General features: G+C 37.2%; 2 protein-coding genes across 2 annotated transcripts in view; one reads left to right on the top strand and one right to left on the bottom strand.

Moving 5' to 3' along the window:
- Window positions 1–1,622: 1,622 nt before the first annotated feature.
- LOC134535959 (putative glucosylceramidase 4) lies at window positions 1,623–18,862 on the bottom strand. The gene is made up of 11 exons (XM_063375399.1): window positions 18,792–18,862; window positions 17,142–17,198; window positions 16,418–16,621; window positions 14,055–14,187; window positions 12,132–12,288; window positions 11,113–11,279; window positions 6,902–7,133; window positions 5,675–5,819; window positions 5,249–5,325; window positions 2,182–2,462; window positions 1,623–1,761 (listed from the first exon to the last, which is right to left on the bottom strand). The coding sequence occupies exons 2-11, from the start codon at window positions 17,182–17,184 to the stop codon at window positions 1,662–1,664; spliced, it is 1,539 nt and encodes a 512-aa protein (XP_063231469.1). The 5' UTR covers window positions 17,185–17,198; window positions 18,792–18,862; the 3' UTR covers window positions 1,623–1,661.
- A 268-nt stretch (window positions 18,863–19,130) lies between these two features.
- LOC134535958 (putative glucosylceramidase 4) overlaps window positions 19,131–26,733 on the top strand; it is a 32,342-nt gene continuing 24,739 nt past the window's right edge. Inside the window, exon 1 of the mRNA XM_063375398.1 lies at window positions 19,131–19,185. The gene's annotated coding sequence lies outside the window, so the exon portion shown is untranslated. The remainder of the gene's footprint in view (window positions 19,186–26,733) is intronic.

Here is a 26,733-nt window from a genome sequence, read left to right as displayed (position 1 = left end):
GTTCCCACCTTAGTGGCGATTTCTGTCCCCCCTTCCTCTCTCTCCACCTCACCATAGTTCTGAGAAATCAAGTCGGGAGAAGTGACCTGACGTGAACTTAGCCAAGACCATGGCCGACTTCAAGGACCTTCTCCCTGGTCCGACAGAGACCATCTAGCGGCAGAAAAAGTAACCGTGGGCCTGGTCGCCAGCATGCAGAGCTCACCCTCATGACACCTGGTGGCAAGTCAGCTCACCGACTCAGTTAGTTCCCCTTTACGCCGCTAGAAAGCAGCGCCGCGGTGCCATAAGGCACTATGCTTTCTTCTCGCGGCCTGTAGAAGTCGATTGTTTGTTACCTTCTGTTCTGGCCGGTAGAGAGCGCGAATGTCGTGTTCTTGTCACGCCCGCCTCGGGCACCTCCGCATGTTTTCGGCCCTGAGCGAACCTTCCCCCTCCTTCTCCCTAGGGCTTTAGCGCCCGATTTAATTAGGAGCCTTGTCCGCCATCGCAGGGACTCAGTACTCTGACTTCGGCTACTGACCACATCTTCTCGGCGTCCTCTGCGCTAAGAGGCTTTTCGCGGTTCGGCGATTTCGGTTGCATAAAAGATGTAGACAGTTGCTTAAGGGATGTGATCCCATTTGTACAGTAGCCAGGCAGATGTAGTTTTTATAAAAAGTCATGTGTAGTTTATTTTTTTTATTTTTTTTTATTTCTGTAAAAATTTGGTTTCTTCCATGTCATCCGTGGTATCTCGGTGCGCGCCATCCTGATGTCGGCGCGAGACACCTCGGAGGCCCTGTTTCCACACCCTGTTTGGTGAGTAATCCGTTTTTTTCCTCCCCATTTTTTCGTTTGTTGGCCTTTCGCACCGACTGTGTATGACTGTCTGGAAGCAGGTCTAATTCATTTTGAATTTGACATGTGTTTCAGACAGGGTCCGAGTTTCTGGGGAGAGAAATTGCTCCCCGCATGATCTTCGAGACCCCCAGCTGATTTCCCCCTTTAGAAGAGTTTTCCTCTCGGTCCGACGTCATCCTGGGAAGACCCGGGTGATATGAGAAATATATATTTTCCGCTTGCATAGAAGGAACTAAATTCATTAAAAGATACCAGTGAGCAGTGCTTTAAGAATGTAATCCTCAAGAACATGTAAAATCAAGGAAACTAATATATATGCAATCGTGGGGAGAATCAAATTTTGGTGCTACCTATACTTGAAATTTTTGTTAATGTAATCATTTGTTTACTAAGGTGTAATAGGTATTTTTTTAAATAATGTAGGGGCGCCCCCGTAACTTTGTTAATTACTATGATCTTTATTATCATGTCGAAATAATGCTAAAACAAAACCTCTTAATAATAAACCAGGAAAACCTATAGACCAAATTATTTATATAGTGTATTTATTTATCATATACCTTCCTCTACATAACGATCCACGAACTCCCAAGTTACTAGTGTGCAGGGAGTGTAGATTTTGTCTTGTTCACCGCCTCGTGTCCCCTCTGGTAATTAACTTTAATTTTCTACATATTTTGCCCAGCAGTTTACAAGGTGTTTTTAATTAATTAAAAATAATATAATTTTTGGGCACGAGGGGCGTAACAAAATGTTTAATACAAAATAAATTGAGAAAAAAATTTTCATAAAATATATTTACAAATATTGTACATTTTTTAGTAGTATAATACTGAGTTCATGCTATTGGCTGAGATCTTCAACGTAAGTTTGCCCTTATCTTCATCACTGATAACTGCTTCGGCATCAGAATCATTGCTGCAACAGAAAATTCAGCCATGCAAATTATTCAAATATCCATTGAACTTCAAACAATAAACAAATACTTTCATTATTACAAAAAAAACATGGACAGTATTTAATGTACTCAACTGAAAATTTTTCAAACTTTTTGAAACGTTTTAAATTAAATCATAATAAAATTATTTTTTTCTTTACAGCATACAAATATGTTAAAATAGTTTAAAAGTTTCATATTTGTTCCTTTTATTCATGTATTGCAAATAAAATATCAGGATAGTCGGCAGTCGTAAGCAATGCGAGTAAGCGTATTGATGATGAAGGAAAGTTGCTGTACGTATGGCACATTTCCCGTATTGCCAACAGACAGACTGAAATTCTGCACTTACATCTGATATCAGAATCTTTGTTTTAATGTTGGAAAGTAGCAAGCCTTACGTGTTGTGCAGTATGACGACGGTGGCGTTGTCCGGCGTGAGGAAAGCCACGCTCTCTATGCCGCTGCTGCGCTCTGCCTGCAGACCGACTCGCACGGACCCCGGGGGCACGAATCTGGAGAAGTGCGCCAGAGCGTAGAACATGGGCTGCTTGTAGAACTCGTCCGCCGTGGCGTTCACAATCACCGGGGCGTCCACCTCGTTCTTGGCCCAGTTGGGGCCTCCGTTGAGGTCCAGCACCATGTTCCAGTCCACCCAGCCCGTCACCCAGTTGGTGGTCACCTGCAAATTTGTAAAGGCCATTTTATATGACATAAAGAGGCACAAAGAATGGTCAGCAAATTAATTAAAATATAAAACCTGAAGCTGATTTATTACACTCCGTTCAAGATGACACAGTTAATCTTTCGGCAGGTACTTCACAGAACTGTTACCTGTGTCTTGACACACGGTAACGTTTGTTGTTTAATTTTACGGTAAACGAAGGTATTTTCTGGATAAAAAAAATACTGAAAGTGACCCGTGTCCCGAGAACGAAGACCCGTGACCAGTGACCCAGTCGGTCAGGGCGAGAGCCGAGTCGAAACGATTGGAAGAGACAGGGTTCAGTGAAGCGTGGACCCGTGACCCGTGAACTTGGTCATACTACCCACGTGACTCCCGTCTACGCCAAGGCTCGGATCAGTTGCTGATGCGGACAGCACAGTCAGCGACCAGTGCGTCGCTGTCATCACTGCCGGTAGATAGCCGCCCGGTCAGCATGCCTGTCTGTGGCATCGAACCAGTGGCTTGCAAAGAGTCCCAGGCCGCTTATTGCCGCCCATACCTCTTGTTTTGTGTCTGTGTGTACGTTTTTGTTGTGTTTGGGTGTAAATGATTCTGGAGTCTGTGGCAGGGGGTGGCTGTGGTGGAATTTTGGTGTGTGGTCGCGTGGATGAACGTGGTGGAGTGGTTGGGTGATGCTCTCACGAGGTCCGCCAGGGTCGCCGCTGAGCGCTAGCCAGTCTGCGCCTGGGTGTCGCATCTACGCCAAGGCACGCGCAGGGACCCGGTTCCGGGATCCTAATCAATTTACCCGTAACCTGGATCACCAAGATCTCGGTGCCCGAGATAATCGGCGAAACGCCCAGAAGAGAATCGGATTCCTGGGCGGTCCTTTCCTGGTGTATAAGGAGGCCCGTCAGCGCCATGGGTCACAGAACACGGAACAACACGGTGAGATACGCTTCACGACCGGACAGCATGAGGTCGTCACTGGATTGATCTGCCGTCGCCGCAGAGCCCGCCTAAGACGCCACGCTGCTGGAGGAAGCGGACATACCAGGATGGACACTGGAGAATCCATAGCGATAAAGTACCCGCACTTGGAAACTTTCGTCGTGTGGCATGCCAGCGAGACGTGCGAGTGATTGGTTGTGGTGGGGTGAAGCCGAAGAGTTAACGTTATGCTGGAACTGGTGGTTATTGAGACGCGAGGTGGCGAAGGTGCGGGGTGAGGTGTGGCGGACATCACCAGAAGTGTGACGCGGGGATTGGACCTGACCAACAACGAAGAAGCTCTGAGCAGGTAGTGTGTGAGGGCATCCTGTTTGTTGTTGACGAGTGGTCAGAGAAACTGCAGTTTCAGTTTGAGAAGTCATCGTGAGACGTCAGCGAGAAGTGCCAGCGCGAAGACGGAGCGGACGTTTCCGGACCTGGTGTCAGAGGTCGGCACGAGAGAAGTTGGAGCCGTCGCAGTTTGCCGTGCGTCAGCGGACGGACATGGGGCAGCCAATCGCAAACCGCCTCCAACCGGGACTCCAGAGGGTGATTGGCTGAACTACCAACACCGACAAGGCGAGTGGAGTCACGTGTTTAACGTTCACCAACTCGGACCGGATACACTTCCGAGTTGGAACTTGTGAATGGTATGAATGCAAATACTTGATGTCCCAGTCGGAACACATTATTGTTAATTCTCATTGTTTATTTGTTGTTTGCACTTGAAGAAAATTTAAGACTGTTGTGTCGTCATAGAGCAAATATTCAGTAGTGATTGTTTATGGCTCAAGAAAATAAAATGTGCTAATTGTTGGATAATCGTTTGGTAAGTGGAAACTATTTAATCTTACAAGCAATTTTTAATGCCAACAGCTTAGTTGTAATTTATATATGGGCGCTGATTGTTTGTGTGTGGTTTGTCGTCCATTATTTTGAGTGCTGGGCATTTCGAAGGCTCCCTTTCTAAAGCCAGTTGTTATAAATTGTTTCCCATATTATTATTTGCTTAAAGTTTCACATTGTCAGTTCGCAGCTTCCCCCTGGGAGTTAACTAGGGAGTCGACTTTACGGCAGGAGTGAGCCATCTTAGAGGATTTAACAGAATATCGTCAGCTCATCGGAAATGTAATTGTTTGTTCTGTACGTTGAGCCCCGTGTAATTCATGTGTTGAATAAATGCCGTTGTTACTGTCAAAGCACACCCTCGTTATTGTTATTTTTATTTTTGAATATTTTTGGAAGCCTCCCCTCAAAGTTCCACAACAGAAATTTTCGAATTCGACATATAATTAAGTAAACAAAATTAATATTGATACGTGATTTTTTGTCCAGTAATAAATTAATCTGTGTTGTCTATTTTTTTTAAAAAAAATCGCAATACAATATTAAGCTACCAAAATCTGAATTCCAACTGAATGAAGTACCTGATAAAAAGAAAGACTTGCCTCTTTGTGAAGCGTGTGTACACTATGGCTTAATGGTTGTTTGTTGAGTCATCTCATACAGCAACAACACTGAAATAATGTGATAGGAGAATATGGATGATTTTACTTGCAGTAAGTTCGTTGGTCAAGGTTTTTTTTTTTATTTGCATGAACATAAGCGCTTTATTGTAACTTTTTAGCTGCCAAAGCCAAACAGACATGGTACAGAATAATAAATGCTAGAATTTAAATCCACTCGCGCTGGACAATATACATTACTAAGAATAATTTCTGCTAATTAATTTAATTAGTTTTATTTTTGCTCAGAAATTTTTCTAATACTTATTCATTAGATATGTACTCTTATCTCTGTAATATACTTACGTCAATGATGTCGGACATGTATTGAACACCTTTGCTCCAATCCCCCAGTGTGACGGCTTTGGGAGCTTGCTTCTTTTCTGTGTCAAAAAAAAATACTATTTATATACTTTGCATTGTAATTAAGTAAATGCTAATTTTAATGGCAAATTTTATTCATGTGAAATTCGTTGTACAAAATTACCTTAAACTTCTGTTGTTTTTTTTTCGTTAAAGAACAATATTGGTTTTATCAACCCTTATTTATAAAAATAAAAAAAAATATTTAGAAAGTACACAACAATAGTTGTGTAAATTTTTCTATTATATAGTAAGTTGAATTGGTTATTAATCACTGACTCAGGTCTGGAGATTGAAAATGTTAGCGTATTGGCATCAGGGAAGAAAATTGCAAACATTTAATTTTGTCAGTGACCTTCACTTACTCACCGACACAAGCCTCGGTGTACAGCAGAAATTTATGTGGGTACTCGTCATGTGCTTTGGTCAATGTGCTTGCCGGCGAATTGGGGTCAGCGTACCAATGCACAGCCATTCCAGATGCACATTCCCGCATTGTCTCGTTCTTGTACAGCTAGTGAAAGAAAACTGCACAATTACACAGGTAATGAACTATCATCGAACAGTTAGAATTAAAACAAAGTTTGGGATGGCTTAAAAAACTATTAGGTACAAAATAATATTTCTAATTCTATATAAAAATAGTGATATATATTTTTACCAGTTTACAGTGAATTAAATAACTTATTTTCTGACAAAAATTGAATAAAGTACCCGACCCCCCCCCCTTTTTTTTTATTCCTTCTATTTCTTTCGTAAGTTGCTGGATTCACAACAGCTAGGAACAAAGTCTTACATATAGCCTGAAAAAAAGGGCGAATCCAGTGTTCAAAACAGAAAAGAGCGTGTGAGATATTTTCCGGAATTCAACCTTCATCGAAGGGTCCAATAAGGCCATACAATAATAAAAAATAGCCAAAAGGAAACAATGCTTATTTAAAAAATATTTTTTTGTGATGATTAGTTAGTAGTTTCGTTTATTTTTCCACTTCGGAAGGAGGGTAGTCACCACCCTTTCTTCCCTTCCCTTCCCAAAGATATGCCTATGGGCTAAAATATCATACATGGCTTAGCAAGAACTATGGGCTTATGATTTATGAGACATCAGTTGGTCAAAGTAGCCTGGTGCCTGCTTTAAATCTTGGAGCCCACGTCAGCGTGAAACGTTGCCGACTTCGGAGAGTCTTTTACGTTTACGTTACGTTCTGTGCATCGACTACCGTTGTGGACCGAAGTGTTGTGACAGGTAAACAATCCTTAATTTCAGTCTGTTGTTGGTACGTCCGTGTAGTGCACTTCTTAGAACAGGCTACCCAAAAAAATAATTTTTAATATAAATACTGCCTTAGTTGAGTACAAATTACATATTGACTGATACATAAAATATATAGATGGAAAATCTCGGTCGAGTTTTGTTAGCCTAATAAGACCAAGAGGGAGGGCTATTTGGGGATAAAAATACACTGTAACTATATTAGTAAGGTAAATAATCTCTGTTCCGATGTTACTTTGGACGACAAATGCTGTCAAAAATTTAATAAATGTATTTAGTGTCAATTAAAAGTTTTGCTGGTACGTATTTGCATTTTTGCTCACCTCCAACCATTCAGGGACATTCGCTCTTTGGTTGTCGTTTATCATCAGCTTGAGATTGCTGTAGCCTCCCGACTTGAGCGACGGACACAGGTTTCCCACGAGCCACTCCTGCATCTGGCTGGGGGTCCAGCCCATGCTGTTCCACCTTCCGTAAAACAGCCCATGTCCTGGCTCGTTCTGTGGCGTGAGGCCCCAGTATTTAAGTCCTTCTGCTGCGTATGCGTCGAGGAACCTGTACACCACGAAGCAAGTATCTTCAATTATTTTGTTTACGTAATTGCCTGTTTTTACTCATGATTTTAAATACATTAATGGTAAAACTACCGTTTTATGTTTTAAATATGGTTAAACAAGCGTTCATTTAATGTATTTTAAAGGCCCTTATAAGCACATTATTTTCCAATCCTAAAATGAAACAAGAACATAAAATATTTGAGTTCACAATTTGTTACGGGTGCCCGTGTGCCCGAACATAAAATATGTGTGAGCCCCTGCGAAATGTGATACTGATACTACTTGAGTTCCGCTGCCTCGTCGGGTTCGGGGAACTTCGGCAGTCTTCGGCAATCTACGGGGCTCCCGCCCAGTGGTCGGCCTAGGGTATTCCCTGTGTCTATGCAGGTTTTACCTGGGCCCAACCTATCTTTAGTTATAGTCTAGATTTAAGAGTGAGGGGAGTCAGTCATGGCGCCAATCGTTGCCGTGGCTGGCCAATCCCCTCCTAGAACATGATGCATGCGACCCTCTCCCTGCTTGGCTAATCCCAGAATGACTAGGCGTATACGTTTCGGCCTGAGACGCACCTAGGTCCCTCCCTAACCCGGACCCCTCCAAAATACACTTAGTTTTAGTTAGGTTAGGAAAAATAATAATCAGAAGCGGAGACGGCGCTCATCGAAGGGGCGACTTTCCAGGCTGGTCTGGACTTTACCGACGAAGGTATCGAAGTTGTCCGAAGGGGCACACAAACCCCTCCTCAGCTAGTTCAAGGAGGAAGGGAAGCAGCCCTAGTGGACGACGCCGAAGACCACCACGCTGCCGGAACACCTCGCGAGCCACACCGTCAACTAGCTACCTGGTGCGGCCGCCCCGCCGATCACGTCGGGAGAAGATGGAGTTCTACTCTGGTGAGACTTGTAGACTACACTTTGAGTTGAATAAACAGACTAGTCACGGATAGCTGCAGAAACGACTCGGTGATTTGGAGACTGTGGCAGTGAGTAGTAACGAGTGGTAATTCACACTCGTTTGCTGAAATTGAGCGCTCAAGCAAGTCACGAGGGCAGGCGGCGGCGGTGGTGAGGTTCGCGAGGTGCAGGCCAGCAAACCCTATAGCAAACATTACCGGACTCGACAATGTTCCCAATGGAGTTGCAGACGAACGAGAGATGCGTTGTTCGTGTTCTGTCAACGGTTTACGTCTTTGAGTGGAAACCGCAGACAGCGAGTTGAAAGCTGCAAGAGGACAGACACTTTGGAGTTACACGACTTGAGGGCACAGCGAGTCTTGCGTAACCGGAGGGAGGCGCTGTCCTGAGGAACACGGTGTGAGGACTTGCGTCGCTGGTCACCAAGCTGCAGTATATGGGCGAGTGGCGAGCCGGCTGGGTCCGCTACTCGCTGGAAGCACCGCCGAGGTCGCCGTCAGTGTGGCTCCCCGGGAGAGGCCGTCCAACACCAGGAGGAACAACCCGGAGGAACTTTACTGCAATGCTCCGAGGAGAGTACGACTGAGATCCAAACCGCTTTGGCAGGCGGTGTATTCCGTTGACAACCTCGTTAAGACTTACCACGGCGGGGAAGTCCCGCCTTCAGTCACAAGATATTTTTTTAAAGTAAATAATCGCCTATAATTTTTTTAAATAATCTTTAGCATAACACGTTAAATAGCACTGTAAATATTCTAGTTTTCCAAGCTCTCAGATTGGAGTGGAATTTAAGGTAATTCGTCAATAACCCTATGTTTTCCCAAGTATGCTGGCGTAGCTGTTTTCTCTTATGCTATAAAAGAAAGTTTTTTAGAGTATGTAAATCTACGTGAATATTGTTTTACGTGAAGGCTTTAATATTTTCATGTGTTAAAGAATCATTCACTGATAAGGTTTTCAGTAGTCAATACCAGGACATGAATAAACGAGAAGTTTTGTTTTATGAAATTATAGGCCAAGCATTTATGCAGTTTTGTAGATTTTTTACAACGTGTCGTTAACCTGTTGAGTAAAGACAGAACCAGAGCGAAGCCAGTGCGGTGGTCATACACCATTGCCATTAAGGCTATTTCTTGCCTTGATATTCAGGCCCTTGCAGTTTATGATTTCTCTCAAATATTGATTTCGCTAAAATTGCTTTTGTTATGTTTACAGACCTGGTCCCATAAGGGAGAGAAGCATATACGGAAGCCTTCAAATAGTTGTTGTAATCATGTTTTATTGGATTGAAAATTGTACAATAAATTTTGTATTAACGTATGTATGCATTCACTCTGGCTCCTTAGTTTAAGTTGTCTTGCGTCCCTTTCCTTTAAGGGAAAGGGAACAAGTTTCGAACTACCCACTTGTATGTTTCCTTTGTCGCAAATTTCTTAACTTTAAGCATAATTCAAAATTATTTGGTGTTTCCAAAACCCTGAAAACCTAAGGTTTCTAGGATGTTGATAAAACATTTGTATTGAATTAAGAATGATATCCTATTAATTAATTAATTTTCGATAAATGCTACGTATAAGGTTTAATATTAAACTGTTTACCACACTCTGGGATAATGCTAGGCTCGAAATATAAACGGTTTGCTACGTTTATAAAAACTTTTAAAAACGTTTTGAGTTTATAACATATTTACTAAACAACAATGATAATTAAATTATGAACTTACTTAAAATCGTATGCAGAAACAGAGAGTTGTAGAATCAAAAATAATTAAGGATACCGCTACCTTAAACACAGCCGGCCATGGCGTCGTTTCGCAGGTGGTTGAAACTGCGATTGAATGAATGATTGGAATGAATGACTGGAATGAATTAATTACTGGAAAGATTGAAATAAATGAATAACTGGAAAAAATTAATGTTTGGAATGACTGGAATAAATGAATGACTGGAATGAATGAATGAATAGAATGAGCTTAACTTTACGTCGGCACAGATATTGAAGGACAAAAATATTCATAACTCCCTTACTAGGTAAACTGTAAAATCTATAACAATTAATTATAAACATTGTAAAAACAATCTACAATATTTGACTGAACAATTAATGATAAGACGAACCATTATTGCAAGAGGTTGTAATAATAATAATTATAAACTTCCGTATCATGTACGCAATCGAAATCGTTCTTATATATTTTTAAATTTCAAATTAATTGTCAAAAACTTTCATCATAAGCGAATATTTATGTAATCATCCATTATTATAAATAGTTAAAACAACAAGTGTTGTAAGAAAGAAATTCATTATTTTTTTAGTAGGTATACTATTAAATTCGTTGTAATTTACTACAAAAATTGTAAACATTATCTAAAACCTTAGGCTTAAACAATTTTAATGAGATGAACTGTTACGGTAAAATACGGATTAAAAAAACTAAAAAAAATTTTCATCATTTTTCATTCGAAAATATTATAAAATATCTTAATACTAACAAAAACCTTAGTTCAAAGCAAATTTTTATACCACTAATAAGTTGTTAAAGGGATGAAAAATTGGGTCTGTATGTCAAAAATTCAAACTTCATTAGTAGGCGTTTAGTAAAATTCGTTTTAAGCTAATCAATGCTAAATGAAATGAGTTAAAAAAATTCGCAAATTTTCAAATCATTTAATAAGAAAATGTTTAATGGAATATTTTGAAATAACGAAGAGCATATTTTATATTATGTACATTATTTTCAAACTGTTCCAGAAGTTTATAGAAATTTCCAGAACATTTTCAGAAGAATTAGGTACATCGAAATCTATCTATATACTGTAGGCTGTGCTGCTACTGTTGTATACTTAAAGTGCACTTCCAGTATTATAAATTATTAAAGAATTCCTCTTAAATATGTTTTTTTTCATGCGAATTCATTAATTTTTCAGCCAAAAATAGCTAGTGAATGAGCACCTTCACTTATTTGCTCTCTAAGGGGTTACCGCGGTCATGAATAAGTCACGATTTTAGACAAAACACATGTGGGACACAAATTATTAATTTCTTCACTCAGCATGTACTCACTTGACGTAGTAATTGGCATACACTTGATAATATTCTTCCTTCAACTTGCTCGCGTTGGTTGTCTTATTGATAATCTTCATCCAGTCAGGAGCAGACCAAGGGGAAGAGAATAGCTTCACAGGAACTTCGGGATCGCTGACTGCTAATGCCTTCTTGATAAAGGGTATCTGTTGAAATCGTTGGGAATATCATTAGGTATAAGCTAAAATTAGGCACTTTTTAAAACAAGGAGTGGCTATTTTTGGTTAGTTAACATTTTAATGGGATTGTTGTGCATGCAGAGCTACGATTGTTAACGGGTCATTTGAAATCGTTAAATATATACTTATAAAAGATATCTGATCATGAAAAGCTTTTAAAAACTATAACACTTTCCTGTGGCAGATTTAATGTTTTTTTGTTTGTTTTTTTTTTACAGCAAAAGAAGCTACAAGAGGTGTTTTCACGAGTTCGTACACATTGCGGTAAGTAGGAAAGACGCGTGCAAGGATCTATAATCTGTAATATTAAAACAAAGAAATCACATGGCCACCGTTCAAAGTCCCATAGAGCCGAGTTACCGACGCGAATACAGCAAGACAGTTCGTAGAGGCGAAGGGGCGTGCGATCCGCGAGCCAGTGTCGCCCTTAGAGTAAGTACCCGGGCCACTTGGGCACCGACTCTACACTTCTCACGCAATGTCATGCAGACAGCTGAAACCATCCTGAATGCTTGAACTAAATACACCTCTGTTATAGTGGCAACAATCTGACACTCTAGAGCATAAAGGCCTGGGTGTGCATGCCGTCAAGGGAATCATGGACGGTGTTGTCTATAACTACGTTTTTTAAATGTCACATTTTCCTGTAAGAAGTTTTTCTTAAGCAGCCAATATTTATATAGACTGGGCAACACAATTTAAGAACACCATTGAGGTGTGTCCCCATTGATTCGTGTGTCTGGTGCGCTTGGAATCACTTCTACTTCTAACATTGTACCACTACTACTGCAGGAGCTGAGGGGTAGTGACGGCTCTCACCTTGTAAGAGTAGTCCTCCATGGAGAGGTTGAAGTGCTTGAGTGACGTGTCGTTCGGGTAGTCGTCCGTGTACTCGTAGTAGTGCGTGGAGAAGTCGGAGCCGCCCACCGGGACTCGCATGAACGTGTAGCCGATACCGCCCTTCTGGAAGTAGGCCCTGCGGACATTCCAGGCAACACGCCGCCCTTGAAGGATCCCAGGAGATACTCGTGCAGGCAGATGTGCCCGTAGAGAACCTACTGGGGGTCTTCCTTGCGGTCTTTGCGGTCTGGCCGTGTGGACGTCACACTCTCTGGGGGGAGCGATGCGGGAAGTCATCAGGCTGGCCACTTAAGAGTGTATAGGTATAGGGTTCAGGTCAAGTTGATGTGAGCGCCAGACGTGCAAAATAACGCCTCGTAGGGGTAGTCTTGTATGAAACAAATATATATTTTTTTTAACTAACAAAATTAGCCTTGATTTAATACCCGTTTTTGACATGGTTTTGTTAACAAAACTAGTGCCTATTGGCTATGTTTTGTTTTTCAATAGTTATTTTCCAGTTAACTTAAAATCATAACAAAATATGTTCGGTCTTTTTATATTAAGCTTAACATAAAGAACATTTTACAATACTTCAAAGTTTATTATTGTGTTAAAAAAATTGTCACCCTACCTACAATAATATTCTAAGGGTTGTATGAAAAATCCCACAGATTATTTTTAAAATGGAGAGTTTCATGTAATGATGTTTGTTTAAATTTTATGACTTTATTTGGTTTATTTCTCTTCATGTATATCATCACTATGGAATATTTAAATTTGTTTTTCGTTCCCGGATGATTCCTTAGAGTTACTTGTAATCTGTATCAAGTAATGGAAGGGGTTGTAATGATGCCTATATTAAAACTTGTTAAACCTTTGTGACAAAACATAAAATATAAGAGAGCCGTTAAGATAATTTTGCACGACAAGAAAACTAACCTACATAGCAAAGGAGACTTTGTATTATAATCCCTATTCTAATGTATTGGAATTTAAATGGTTCTGTGGGTGGGATGGGAGTGATAGTTCTCATAGTCTCTTGAGACTTGATATCCGCCCTAACTTGGCCATCCATAATGTGTAGCATTCTAACAAATACGTTGCGCGGCTACGCACAGAGACTACGGCTCACTGAAGACCTCCAAGTTTACACTGGGTTCCGAACCACTCGGTGACAGACTCAGTGTTGAACCACCCACATGAGCGTGCCGCCTTGGCACGCACGGTCACCGAAAAGAAAAAACTGTTAGCGTTCGTGAGTTGTTGCCGCTGGATCAAAGCAAGGTTTTGGGGGCTTTAAAACCTCTGAGCTTGAGATCTGAAGGAGAGCTCACAGTGCCAAATACAATTTAGAATCACGAGTTTTCACCTACTCCTTTACTTCCTATTAATTCACTCGTAACTGTTATAATAGGGTTAAATATAACTAAACTAGTCTAATTTGTAGTTATGCATAATTTCCAACACACGATTGTCGTTATGTTAGTTCCACTCGAAAGCAACTGCTTACAATTTGAAACAAAAAACACCTGAGCAATTAGTCGTTCACTCAGGTGCTTGTGAAAATTATTAAAATGCTCATAATTTTCACTTTATCAGTCGCAACCGAAACTAATCGGATGAGAGAGGGGAAGGTAGTAGGAGAGAGAGAAGATGTGAGACACATTTTATAACATATCTATGTCGTACGTAGCTAGAATATTTATGTCACTGATTGAACTATGTTGCGCAGATGACAATATTACATGTTTATAAATTAGTATTTTTAAGTAATAATGTCACATTTCAACAGAACTGATTTGAATATGAAAATGACATCAGTGTCATGTTGAATGCGTGAAATGGTGACAGTCAGTGACACGACCACTCAGACACCATGACCTCAACCAATGCACCTACCTTATCAAATTGTCCGCAGCCTTGGAAGAAAGCGAAAACGTGTTCAATCCAGTCGCGTCTGTTATGGCTCCGCCAAATCCTAACATTTTCTGGTACTTCTTGGAGCGATCCACCTTGAATGTCGCTGATTTGCCTGCAAACAGTGGAGATGTCATGGAATGAATGCATATTATTGTGCCTCACCTCTGCCCTTTTCTGACACGAATGCAGTTTTAAGTGTCCTGTACCCAAAATATAGAACTTTAAATATTTACGCTGCACTTGGCCCGGTGCAAAGTAAAAACGATTTAAAATTTTATTTTATTTAAATTACTTTTTGTATTATTCTACATCGAATGTCTAGTGGCATTACACGTACTGAAATGGGCGAGCCACAAGTCTTCACTTTGACAATGTGTTACAGATTTTCTGGTAGCATGTATTTATGTAATCTATTATAATAAAACGTGTATTAAAAATGTTGGGACTTGGTTAAAAGAGCAGGATATAGGTTTTGATAACTTTTAATGACAGCAATTTCTATTTTATACAATTTTTTTGGTACTGGCTTAACAATCTACAACTTTATACAATTATAAGAAACTAAATTTTTTTGTTAATTTATTAATTCTTATTCTAACTTGGAAAAAGAAGCGAGAGTAAATAAAATAAAATAAGTACCCAATGCAGAATACATATGTTGGATTTATCTAAAACATTTCAAAATTAGGAGTCAGACACAAGCTTTTTCCTTCTTTTTTTTTGCCAAATTTTAATTGAAAGAGATTATATATTATCTTTGGTTCGGAATAGGTGAGAAAATAAAATAATTGTCAGTCGTTATATCAATTATTATTATGAATTTTAACCTGGAGTCCGTGTTTAATTTACGACCCAACTAGTTAATGTTTGCTTAAGATGTGTTATTTAATGGTAATTATATAAAAATGAAGATACACATTTGAATTTGAAAGTGTACGCTACATTGCACTGCAGCTACGGGCTTAACATCTGCTGGTTTCATAAAATGATGTATACATTATTTAAGTGTTACATCCCCAGAATAAATAAATGGACGAATGAATAGATGAATGAATCAAGAAATAATGTTACCTGGACAGAATGATTATTACAGACTATGAGAGGCAATTTTAAGAGAACGTATAGGGGAAGTGAATTGGTAAGGGAGATTGGGGAGTACCTGAAAACAAACCAATGGACATATGGAAACTTCCGCAATATTTTCCAATTGTGAAAAATGTGAGTTCTCACCCGTCTAGAAATATCATGGGGCCAATCTCAAATATAACAACTTACACCCATTAACGACTATCACGTACTACGATCCTTTGCAGAGGACATAAAACCAATACTGTTTGGGTTCTTCGAGACTGTTTTGAGCTAGGTCAAACACAAGGAAATATTATACATTTATAAATACAATTTTAAGATAATGTTTAACTAGAACTACCAACAATAAATATGACAAACCTACGTAATAAATGGAGCTGATGATTAAAAATGTTTTCAGTTTTTTAAACATATAAGTACATTTTTAAAAGTTATGAATTTGGTTTAGTGGTCGGGAGTTATTTTAATGGTATGAAGTTTACTTCACGTATTCAAGGATGAGGGTTGTGTTGTTACTACACGTTAGCCTTCCGAATGCCGAATGCAGTGGTAAATCTTCGCAGAATCACTCTGCCTTGTGAACCACAGACTCGTCGTGACTTTCAATGTGAAAACAATTTAAAATACAACACATGGTTACAGTATGTCTCGTGCAACCAGTCTCAAATTCACATAAATAGCATCAATGCTCTACGTAGGCTTCCTCTACTGTTGTTCTGTCACCAACAGGGCCATAGAGGGGGGTGGACAAGGGAAGGGGTGTTAAAACACCCCGGGGACTAGGCATCAAAAGGGATTAAATGTCAAAAATTTTGTAATTCGCGAGTTTCCCCTGATAGTTCGTAAATTACAAATCTATTGTTAATATAATTAATTTATAGGAAACCTTACTATGACTACGACACGCACAGATCACGTGTATAGTCATGGTCACAGTGACGTTAAGTAATCAGATATTTTAACTCTGGGGTTTGAAAAGTTGTGCATTAAACTCTGTGTTTCCTCTACGGCCCTGGCACCAGTGGTTGTGGCTGGCAGTGATCGTAAACAATCATCACTTTATGACTTTGCAAGTGACAGTTGGTATCACTGGTAAATTTTAATAAAACTGAAAATTTTAAAAACATATGTCCAGGCATAAGTGTGTTTGATCACACTTTGTGATGAATGACATAATATGATAATGCATTTGTAAAACACCAGTCCGTGCCATCAAACTCCAGACAAGACACGGAGGGCAGCACGTCACTCACTGTCGTCGCTGGAGTTGGAGAACTTCATGGTCATGGCGTGCAGCCTCATGCCCGCCTTCGACGTGACGTAGTGCCTGGCGTTCCCGTTGGTCATCTCGTCCCCGCTAGTCTCCTCCACGAGGTCGCAGTAGGTCGAGTTGCACACGCACACGATGCTGCCGTACCCATAGTCCCTGGCCACACAGCCCTGGGCGGCGCAGCTGGCTGCAAGCAGACAGTCCTCGGTCGTGCAACGACTACCAGTGGTCCCAGGCCAGGACTGCGGGGTTCACCCCAATGTTGCTGAAGGAAATGGCGAACCACCGCAACCCCCCACCTCGTCTAGTTCGCCCAAGTGGTAACGATGGCCGAGTTGCAATTCTGCCTCACGGCATATTACCCCATTATAGTCCTTTATTTATTACATCTCAAGGATTGAAGGCGCAGAAAGCTAGTCTTGGATACTTGGCAGGAGACAATACATCCTGAGCATGGAATTGCATCTGCTCACTTTATATAGTACTAATCCAAGTATACATAAACTGCAGTGTGAACAGAAAATGTATTAAAAAAAGTTAAAGTAAAAAAGCCTAAACCTAATTTTTTAAATTTTTTTCACAAGGTATCATAGAAATTATTTACCCATGTAAATACATACTGTCTCATAGCTATTTGTATATATAATATAAAATACTATATAAGTGAGTTTTGTTAAGATGCAATTACATTCTGTTCATGTACTTACCCACAATGCATGTAAGGAAAACTGCTGTTAGTTTCAGCCACATCTTGCAAGACGTTCCTGCAACACGAGACATATTTGATCAACTTTTCTTTAAACTCGCATGGTCATAAAACTTACAGATTTGAAGAATATTCAGTTGAATAAAATATATGGTAAATATTTACAATCGCGGTAGATGCCAAAACAAATGCTAAAAATCCGAAAATACTTTTATTCTATGCTCTTTCACTTCCTCTTTTCAAATCAACCAGCGGAGATAAGAAATTCCAAATACTTTAGGAGATATGGAATTTTTAAATTTTGAACATGTAGAGTAGCGGTATTTGCGAAAAATAATTCTAAAAATCTGAAATTACTTTTATTATATGCTCTTTCACTTCCTCTTTACATTAAAACCGGCGGAGATAAGAAATTCCAAATACTTTAGGAGATATCGAATTTTTAGATTTTCATCACAATACCTGTGAATTCAGGCGGCCACCATTGTTTCTTGTTTACGAGACGAGTATGATTTTTTTCCGCGTAGGTGAACCGACCATTGTTGCTTGTTTACGTTTATGATTTTTTATTTTCGCGACGTAGGTAGAACGACTACATCATTTTCTACTAATGTACCCGCCTCTAACGTATCTGAGTTTTTAACGTTTCAAATTTTAATGTTTTATTTGTTGCGCAAGTAATAAGTAAAAAAATTACGTGAGTTCCTACCGTTCATCCTTTGTCCCGGTTTGTTAGGTCAGGTCAGCTACATTATAAATACTTTAAAACTAAACAACCATTAAAATTAATTTATATTATTTTTAATGTCTGCTTAGTTTGAAAGTATTAATGTAACTGACCTGACCTAATCGACCATTTTAATTAATTAGGCATTCACGAACGGTAAATCAAGACGCACATAAAGTTCTGCCATTCCCGATTACACCCGAACCATTTACCTTCGGCCAACCTCGGTTTTATTTATTAATATTTATATTTATCTGTTTATTTTAATGTAGCTATACTAACCTAACTAACCGTCCATAGTGTTTTAAAGTGTTTTAATGTAGCTAACCTAACATAACATAACTATAATAAAAGTATTTTCAGATTTTAATAGATACTCCTTAACAAGCAACAATGTAGTCGTTCACCTACGTCGCGGAAAAAAAAAATCATACTCGTCTCGTAAACAAGAAACAATGGTGGCCGCCTGAATTAACAGGTATTGTGATGAAAATTTAAAAATTCGATATCTCCTAAAGTATTTGGAATTTCTTACCTCCGCCGGCTGATTTGAAAAGAGGAAGTGAAAGAGCACAGAATCAAAGTATTTTCAGATTTTTAGCATTTTTTTTTGGCATCTACCGCGACTCTACATATGATGAAATTAAAAAATTCGATATCTCCTAAAGTATTTGGAATTTCTTACCTCCGCCGGTTGTTTTTATAAGAGGAAGTGAAAGGGCACAGAATAAAAGTAATTTCAGATTTTTAGCATTTTTTTTGGCATCTACCGCGATTGTAAATATTTACCAAATATATTAATGCATCTACATTTTTATTTACGACTCTTGGTCGTTTGGCCAAGGCAAGCCTTAAGGTTTTGAAATTTTATTCTCTATCTCTTACTGAGGAGGAAATATCCCGAAAAGCTAAACGAAATAGTACCTTTTTACTTATTCTTGACGCACATTAAATTCTGTTGATTATTTGTACGAGGTCTGAGTAGTCTGTCAGCAAACAACAACCATTGCAGCTTTTTTATATCCTATTGTTTATCTTTGCACAAATGATTAATTGTTTTTTTTTTGTATTTTTGGGTCTGTGTTAGGTAAACTACATTCAATCTTATCTCTATCTTTGTCATTTTCTTTGAAGTCAAGAGCTGGTCATCTGCAGTTAAACCAAACACGTGCTTCGCTACTGTTTTTGATAACACTTACCTCTGAAGGTCAACGATGCCAAGTCGCTGTTTTTGTATCTATGCGAATGACAATAAGTAACTGTATAATTGTGGACAGCACGGGAAGGGTGTGGTTGAAACTCGCTCTTAACCTTAGAGGTAGACAATTTTATAGTTACATAAACATCAGTATAAAAATTAACTTTGATTTTAGTCTTATAATATATATTTTATCTCATATTCATAAAACCAAATTCTAAAATAAAAAGTGATAATTGTATTTTTTTGTTTGGAGCATTCAGACGCTAATTATCTGCATGGTTTAGAATACATTTTAATTCTAGTTTTCCAGTAAATGTGTATCGTAAATATCATTTATGTGTCCCTGGTTTTCATTTCGTTTCTTACATACAGCATTGTTCTGGCTGATACGGAATGCTAACATGAAAATAAAAAAAAGACCACATATTTTGAGACCAATGCATTAAGTGATATAACATCGCTGGATGTACATAGAATTTTAAAAAAATTTAAATTAAATATATGTTCCTGCCTGTTTCAAAGTGAATTAGATAAAACTGTGTGGTAGCATAACCATTATAACGTATTTACACCATAGAATATTTTAGTGCAAACTTAAATACTTTCATCGATTCTAAAACTTTAAATAAACATTATAATATTTAGTAAATACTCACATATAAAACATCTTGTTTGTGCGAAAATACTCTGTTTAAATTGATTTTTTTTTCGTATCCAGTCGTGTGAATTATTAGATTCGCACAATTTTTTTTTTTTAAATATAGTGTTATTTTTTTGTTTTCCAGTTTTTGCGATAATGAAAAAAAGCTTTGAATGCCAGAGTTTGAAACTAATAACTTATGAGGTTAATTTTTAAAAAATCAAGGCATTTAAATGATACCATAGATGTGTAAACATTTAAAAGTTCGAAGACCTATATTCCAACATTACTTTTACGAATATTTCGCTATTAAAATACTTGCAATATGAATTCCTTCAACAGAAGACAATACCACTGAAAACTTACCATTTACATCGGAGATGGTTATTAACTTGCTGTTGGGAAATCAAAAGAAAATTATTCGAAGAAATTAATTTTTTACCATATAGTTTTAATTAGATTATATTTTGTTTTCATAGAATAGTAATGATTTATTTTGCAATTACTTTGAACAACCCTTTAATTATACAGAATGAGTCTGAATTCGACCGACAAATATCGGGTGAAGATTCAACACTTAAAAGTAAGTACAAAGCACGTGTAAATATACGATTTCCTTGATTTTAGGCGCATGTTACAAAACTGAGAGTTCTGAGTGTTGCACGCCTGTCAGGCGAAGTATTTCTTATAAAATTATGTTTTAGTTTCTCGCGAAAATGGTTGGTTATAGGGAGCACAACGAAGCAACCTTTTCCGTTGATTTTGACATGTAGATTAATAATCGGCAATAAAAAAAAACAATGCAACTTCTCCGCGTCACCAAAATGTGTGGGAAATAAAAGGTGTTATCCTAAATTATTGCCACTGAAAAATATTACTTCAGCGACAATATTTGCAATATTTGCATAAATTTGTTCAACTAGACATTACCCAGACGCTTGGCGTTTTATCAAAAACAGTTTTTTTTATTATTAACATTAAAAATTACCGTTTCAGTTGAAACTTCAAAGGCGTATATCAGTCTGGGAAGCACTTCAGTCCATAATTCATGTGTGTATCTATATACCTATATATACACACACATACGTACACATTTATGACTTAATTGTTTCAACCGCACTTCGCAGCAATTTAAAAATTTCTGGAATAAGGTTTCGATGTTTAAAATAATGTTGAACTGTTAAACAACTGCTAAATTAGTTAATGTTTGAGTAATTCACGGATTTCAACGGACTATATAGTAATTTACTATGATTTATTGATTACTTAAATATGAATTAGATTCTTTGTTGATTTTCTCAGAAATACTCAGATGAATAAAGGGTCTAACATAATCGGTATTTACAATATAGGCCTATAGAAGCTAAAAAAAAGTACCAACACAATTTTAAATGTATTAAAGGTCTTATATATATATATATGTATATATGTGTGTGTTTTCAACTTGTTTTTGTTTGATAAACCTGCACCCATATTTGTCGGTCCAATTAAAAATCAGTGGAAAAAAACTCATATTTACCTTAAGTGTGTATTAAATCATGCATAAGCTTCATTCCTTCAGTAAAAATTATTATTTTTAATCAGCTTTAAAATCTGTAATGTGCTGTCAGAGATTGTTTGGTACAGTGGCGCATGCTAGTAAATAATTGTTAGTGCATTTAATGGTATATATGCTTATGAAACTCATTTAGCATACATCATGAGAGTAATATTTAATAAACTAAATTATATTAACTAAAATTATTTTTAAAAAACTTTCTTCAAATTAATATTTCAATTTTTTTTATTTTAGTTTCTGCTCTGCGAAATTTTTTCCTTTGTATTACCTATATTTGAAAAATGACTTCATGCATTACTCATTTGTATTAAGACCTTTAGCACATTAAAAATTATGTTGGTAATTTTTTTCAGCTTCTGTTTATTGTAAATGCCGATTATGTTAGACTTTTATTCATCCGAGTATTTCTGAGAAAAACACCAAAGAATCAAAAATTCATATTTAAATAATCAATAAACCACAGTAAATGACTTTAGTAGTCCGCCAAAATTCGTGCATTACTCAAACATTAACTAATTTAGTAGTTTTTTAATAGTTCATTATTATTCTAAACAGTTAAGCCTTATTCCAGAAATTTTTTAATTGCTGTGAAGCGCGGTGTATACAATTAAGTTATAAATGTATACTTACTTAAGATAGCTTAACTTTCATTTGTTTGTCCACTCAAACATTGCTTGATTTAAGAAATAAATCTGAAATCGTGGGTAGTGCCATGTTGTAATTAAAAAAACTAATTAAATAAAACTATATTTTTAAGCTTATGTGTTTTGCATTAAAAGTTTTTAAAAGGTGTGCAACATATTTTTTTTTTAAACTTCTCTGTAAAAATTTAAATGGCAATAAGATTTTTTTACCCCTTTTCCTTCTTTAACAATTCCATTCCAGGAAATATCAGTTGAATTCACCTTTAAAGGATGTATGAATTTGTCAATAGCATTACATTTCCAACAGCGCCGTATGAACATGCTTTCATTCATTAGATAAACAGGCCAACAAAATAAATTACATAACGTAAAACTAAGTGATATGAAATTGTATGGGTGAGGTTGTAAAAATTCATTTTGTAACTCGTCACTCAAAATTTAGAATGGCATATTTTTACACCTTTTCTTACCACTCTCTCTCTGTGAACACCAGATTTGACCCTAATAATCAATGACGGATCCATAGAAGCTTGTGAATATGGGTGTTGTCACTAATTTTTTTATTGCTCCCCCCCCCCCTTTTTCCCCCCCATGAAAACGTCTTTTTATACAGTTTAAGCTGCGACTAGAAAAAAATGCAAGCTTCAGACTCTCAAGGATTCCTATCCGCGTGGATCAAGCCCAAGTTAATGCCATCAGCGGAACCACTTCTTAAATTTCAACCGGTGACATATTTTAATCAGAAATAAAAGTTCCAACATTTTTTTTTTTTTTTTTTCACGTTCGGAAACGTTAATAAACAAATACGATATTGAAACTGACTGTTAACTTTGAACAGTCTCACGAAGGAATTTTTATTGGTTGTGATTTAGCAAACACGAGAGCGTGAATTATTTTTTGTCCTTATATATTGTCCCGATGACCAGAGCAGGATCTTTAGAGGGGCAGGGGCACACCCACTTCACCCCCTCCCCCCTCCCTCCGGGAAGGGTATAAAAATGAAATTGATAAAAGTAATTCTGAAGTAAATTTCGGGCAATTTTCATATTAAATACTTACCAAAGACGGATGTATAACTTAGTCTGGATATAATAGCTAGACTCAGTTATTAGCATCGGGGTGGTGGTATTCAGAATTCTGTTGCTTCTCTTGGAAGTCAATCCCGGTCCCGTCCCTGCAGGTAACGAAATCGGTTTCAAAATTTACAGCAGGTAGGTTTTTTTGTTGCTGTTGTTGACGTGAAAATAATCAAATAAAGAATAATCTCCAAACAATACTATGAGCTGATAGCTACCACGAAAGCTTTCCATTGATACAGAAAGCCGCCCTTTGACTTCCACGAACTATATCATTGTTTTTATCAGCAACTTTTGACACACTCCGCACGTACGCATTCCTGATAGAGCTCGCTAAGTGTGCTTGGATGTGACTAAATTTTGAAGATTTTAGTTTTATCCCCCTTTTCAAAAGTTTAAACATTTCGACCTGTTTCGAATTAACTCCATTTTTTCAATAGTTGAGCTAAGAATGTCTTTAGAATTCTTGTTTATTACATATTTGAAGATACTATTTTCCGGCTTTGGTTGTATCAGTGTATTATTTTATTGATTGAGATTCCTCTTGGTTTTTCCCTAATTAATTTGGCACCTGGCTCGAGTGTGTTAAGTTCGTTATCAGAATGAATTTATATTTAAATTTATCGTAGATGCTTTTGTGTGCGAAATTTTTCCCCGTTTTATATGCTTTTCAGCGGAGTTTTTAATTAATATTTGCAACACGAGGTATAATTTTGATTCTTATACTAAGCAATCATTTAAGCCTTTCTAAGCCTGGCTTGACTTAACAATGTCGTTCTTCATTATTGGATGATTCAGCACCGACTTTGTGCTGTTAAATTAGCAAAAGAATATGAAGAAATTCTTTGGTTTAGAAACCTGGCGTTTTAGATGGTTGTAAACGTCTGCAAGTTAGTGATTTCAATAATTAAACTTATATGGACAAATAGTATATGTACATATTATTCCTTTTTGGGGATAAAATCTTCTACGTGTTATGTTATTTCTACGCGTAAGCAGATATGTTTAAAATTAATACGCGTTTCATGTATGTGATTAAAATGGCAAAAATGTGGAATTTCATTTTTTTTTCCTCCAAACTACCAATGCATTTGAGACACACAACAAAAATAAAAGACTTAGAGCTAAACCGTAATCAAAGCTGCGCGCAGTTACGGGACTTCAAGCAAAGATTAATGACAAAGGTTTGCTATTCGTGTTTTAATGTGAATTGTGTTTTTCTAGATAATTAATCTTATTTTTATAATAGATGGATTTCTTACTCAACATTGTTCAAGAAAACTTGAAGGAACTATCACAGAATTTTCCAGGAGTGAGCCCAGAAATCCACGAGAAACTTATGACATGCCAGTACCTGTATTCGCACCCGGGTCTTCTGGTTTGCAAGTTCAGTATCGTCCTCACTCCATTCTGGAAAATGAACTTTTGTTTGTTTTAACACCTATTCGGAAACACCCATTTAAGCCATTTTTATTTATTTACGCGAACATGCTTCAGCAAGCAGAGAATAAATGGAGACACTTATAAGGTTTATTCTGTCTCGTGTAACTTGTCTCAAATTTGAAAGTTCTCAAAAGTAGCTCCAGTGGTACCCAATTTCCAAATGTCACATGGAAACCAGCTCATTTTGCTTATTTACGAACACCGACAACTACATGGAGTGTTTTATAAACACTGTTTGACAGAGCATCAGTAGCAGAAGGATACATAGATCATTGGTACTTATTTTGACAACTTTAAAATATGAAACAAGTTATATGATAAAGACTCTTGTGTAACGTTTGTTAGATGGTTATTATAACCAGATCTTAAGTACCAAAGGAAGTTGGATATCGTAAGTAATGTAAAACAAAATTACAGATTTAGTTAAGGGCACGAGTATATGTTTCTCGCGTTTCAATGAAATTTTATCAGAATGTTTTTTTTTTAAATCGAATATACATCTGCATTTGTAAGGAATTTTGAGTACTTAAAAAAACTAAATCATTTAGATGTTTAGTACGTTCTTGAAACTATGAAATGATGGAACATGTTTTTTTTCTATTGTATTATACCTTGTTACAGTGGCGCTAATGTTGAAACTTTCGGTGAATTTTGTTTGTAAAATACATTGCTCATTTCAAACTAAAATAAAGATCTTTGGACTGAGTTACAATAACTTAAGCTTACCAACTTTTTTATCTATGTAGATAACCGTTGACCTTTATTGAAACATGTCAATTATTATTTTTAAGATTTAACTTGAAAACACTTCAAGGCCATTACATACTTCAAGTAATTAAGATTGTGGAAGGAAGGTAGGGGAACATTAAACACACAACATTTTTCCTGTTAATATTTTTCCGAGAATATTCCCAAAAATCAGCAGTAATGCTGGATTCATAACAGCGCGAAAGGCGTTGCGAATAAAACAACTATCTAACAAATAACGTTTGTTACAACTGTGACGTCAGCACAGCGTGACGAAATTCCGCTAAGAAAGAATTTCTGTTTTTCATCGCTTCGCGTGAGGATTTCATTAATAAAAAAATGGTTAGATTGGTGCATTGGTATTATGTTCTCTAATGACTCTATTTCTTTTAGGTTTTATTAACAAAATGTTTACTCACGGGCATTTTTCCAAATAAATATTAGATTTTAATTAAACATATTTTCCTAAAACATTTCGATTTATAAAAAAAAGTGTTGGTGGTTCTCGTATGTTTAGTGCGTATGTAATGGTAAAAAATATAATATAATATATACATATACATATATACTATTTTATTTTTGTGTCGCGCGGATGAAATGAGCATGTTCAAAATAACGCGATAATTTTCTGTCGCATCGCGGCTATCGCGTCGCGCTGCTGTGATTCCGGCATAAAGCGATGAGCACTCGCCAGTGGACTGCGTTGCCATCTGTTCTCTCGCAGATTTTGCCATTGTGGGAGCAAATCTACGACACTATAGGTTTTAATATAGCGGTACTTTTACCGATGAAGACTCGTCATTAACTGATTTTGTTGAAGCAGCAATAACAGCAGACACAAATACTGCTAGCAAATCAATATGATTGCACTGTGGACCATGTCGTAATGTTTGGCTAAAACTTCTTGGAAATATTTCACTCTGCTTGATATGCACTTTTATAGCTATAAAAAATGCATAAATATATGTATAGGTTCTTAAAACATACGGGTAAAATATATTTAACATTTTTATCTAAAAAAATGTAGAAGTTTTTTGTCAGTAAACAGTTAAAAAAATAATCCCCATTTTCCCACTAATTATAACATGTGTTCTTTATTAGTTTCAGAAACAACCCCCCTCCCCTTTTTCCCATTCCCACTGTATTATTTCATTATACTTTAAAGCAGAAGTAAAATTATTAGTAATTAATTAATTTAAAAAAAATAGGAGGGAAAAAATCCTTTCTACACATCCTAAAGGCGTAGATATATTTTCAAGTACCTATTTTAATGGAAATTTTCTGGACAATTTAAGAACTTAGTGCACATGACATATCATACGTTGTCCAATATTCCAAAATAGTTTATAAACATTTTCTCATATTCCATGCAGCGAAAATTTTTCGAATGTTTCTTTATGATTTTTTGTTTCTACCCCCACCCCCCCCCCCTTTTTTTTTAACCCCTTGCAGAGATAGTTTGTCTTATCAAAAATAGTTTCAGAGAAAGGTTTTAGATAAAAATTATATTATTTACAAACAATTTGAATGGTTTATATTATGTGCCTACTAAAGGAA

The sequence above is a fragment of the Bacillus rossius genome, chromosome 10 (genome assembly GCF_032445375.1).
Source record: "Bacillus rossius redtenbacheri isolate Brsri chromosome 10, Brsri_v3, whole genome shotgun sequence".
Taxonomy (NCBI): domain Eukaryota; kingdom Metazoa; phylum Arthropoda; class Insecta; order Phasmatodea; family Bacillidae; genus Bacillus; species Bacillus rossius.
The sequence above is the reverse complement of the archived record's forward strand: the minus strand, read 5'-3'. Positions and strand labels throughout refer to the sequence as shown.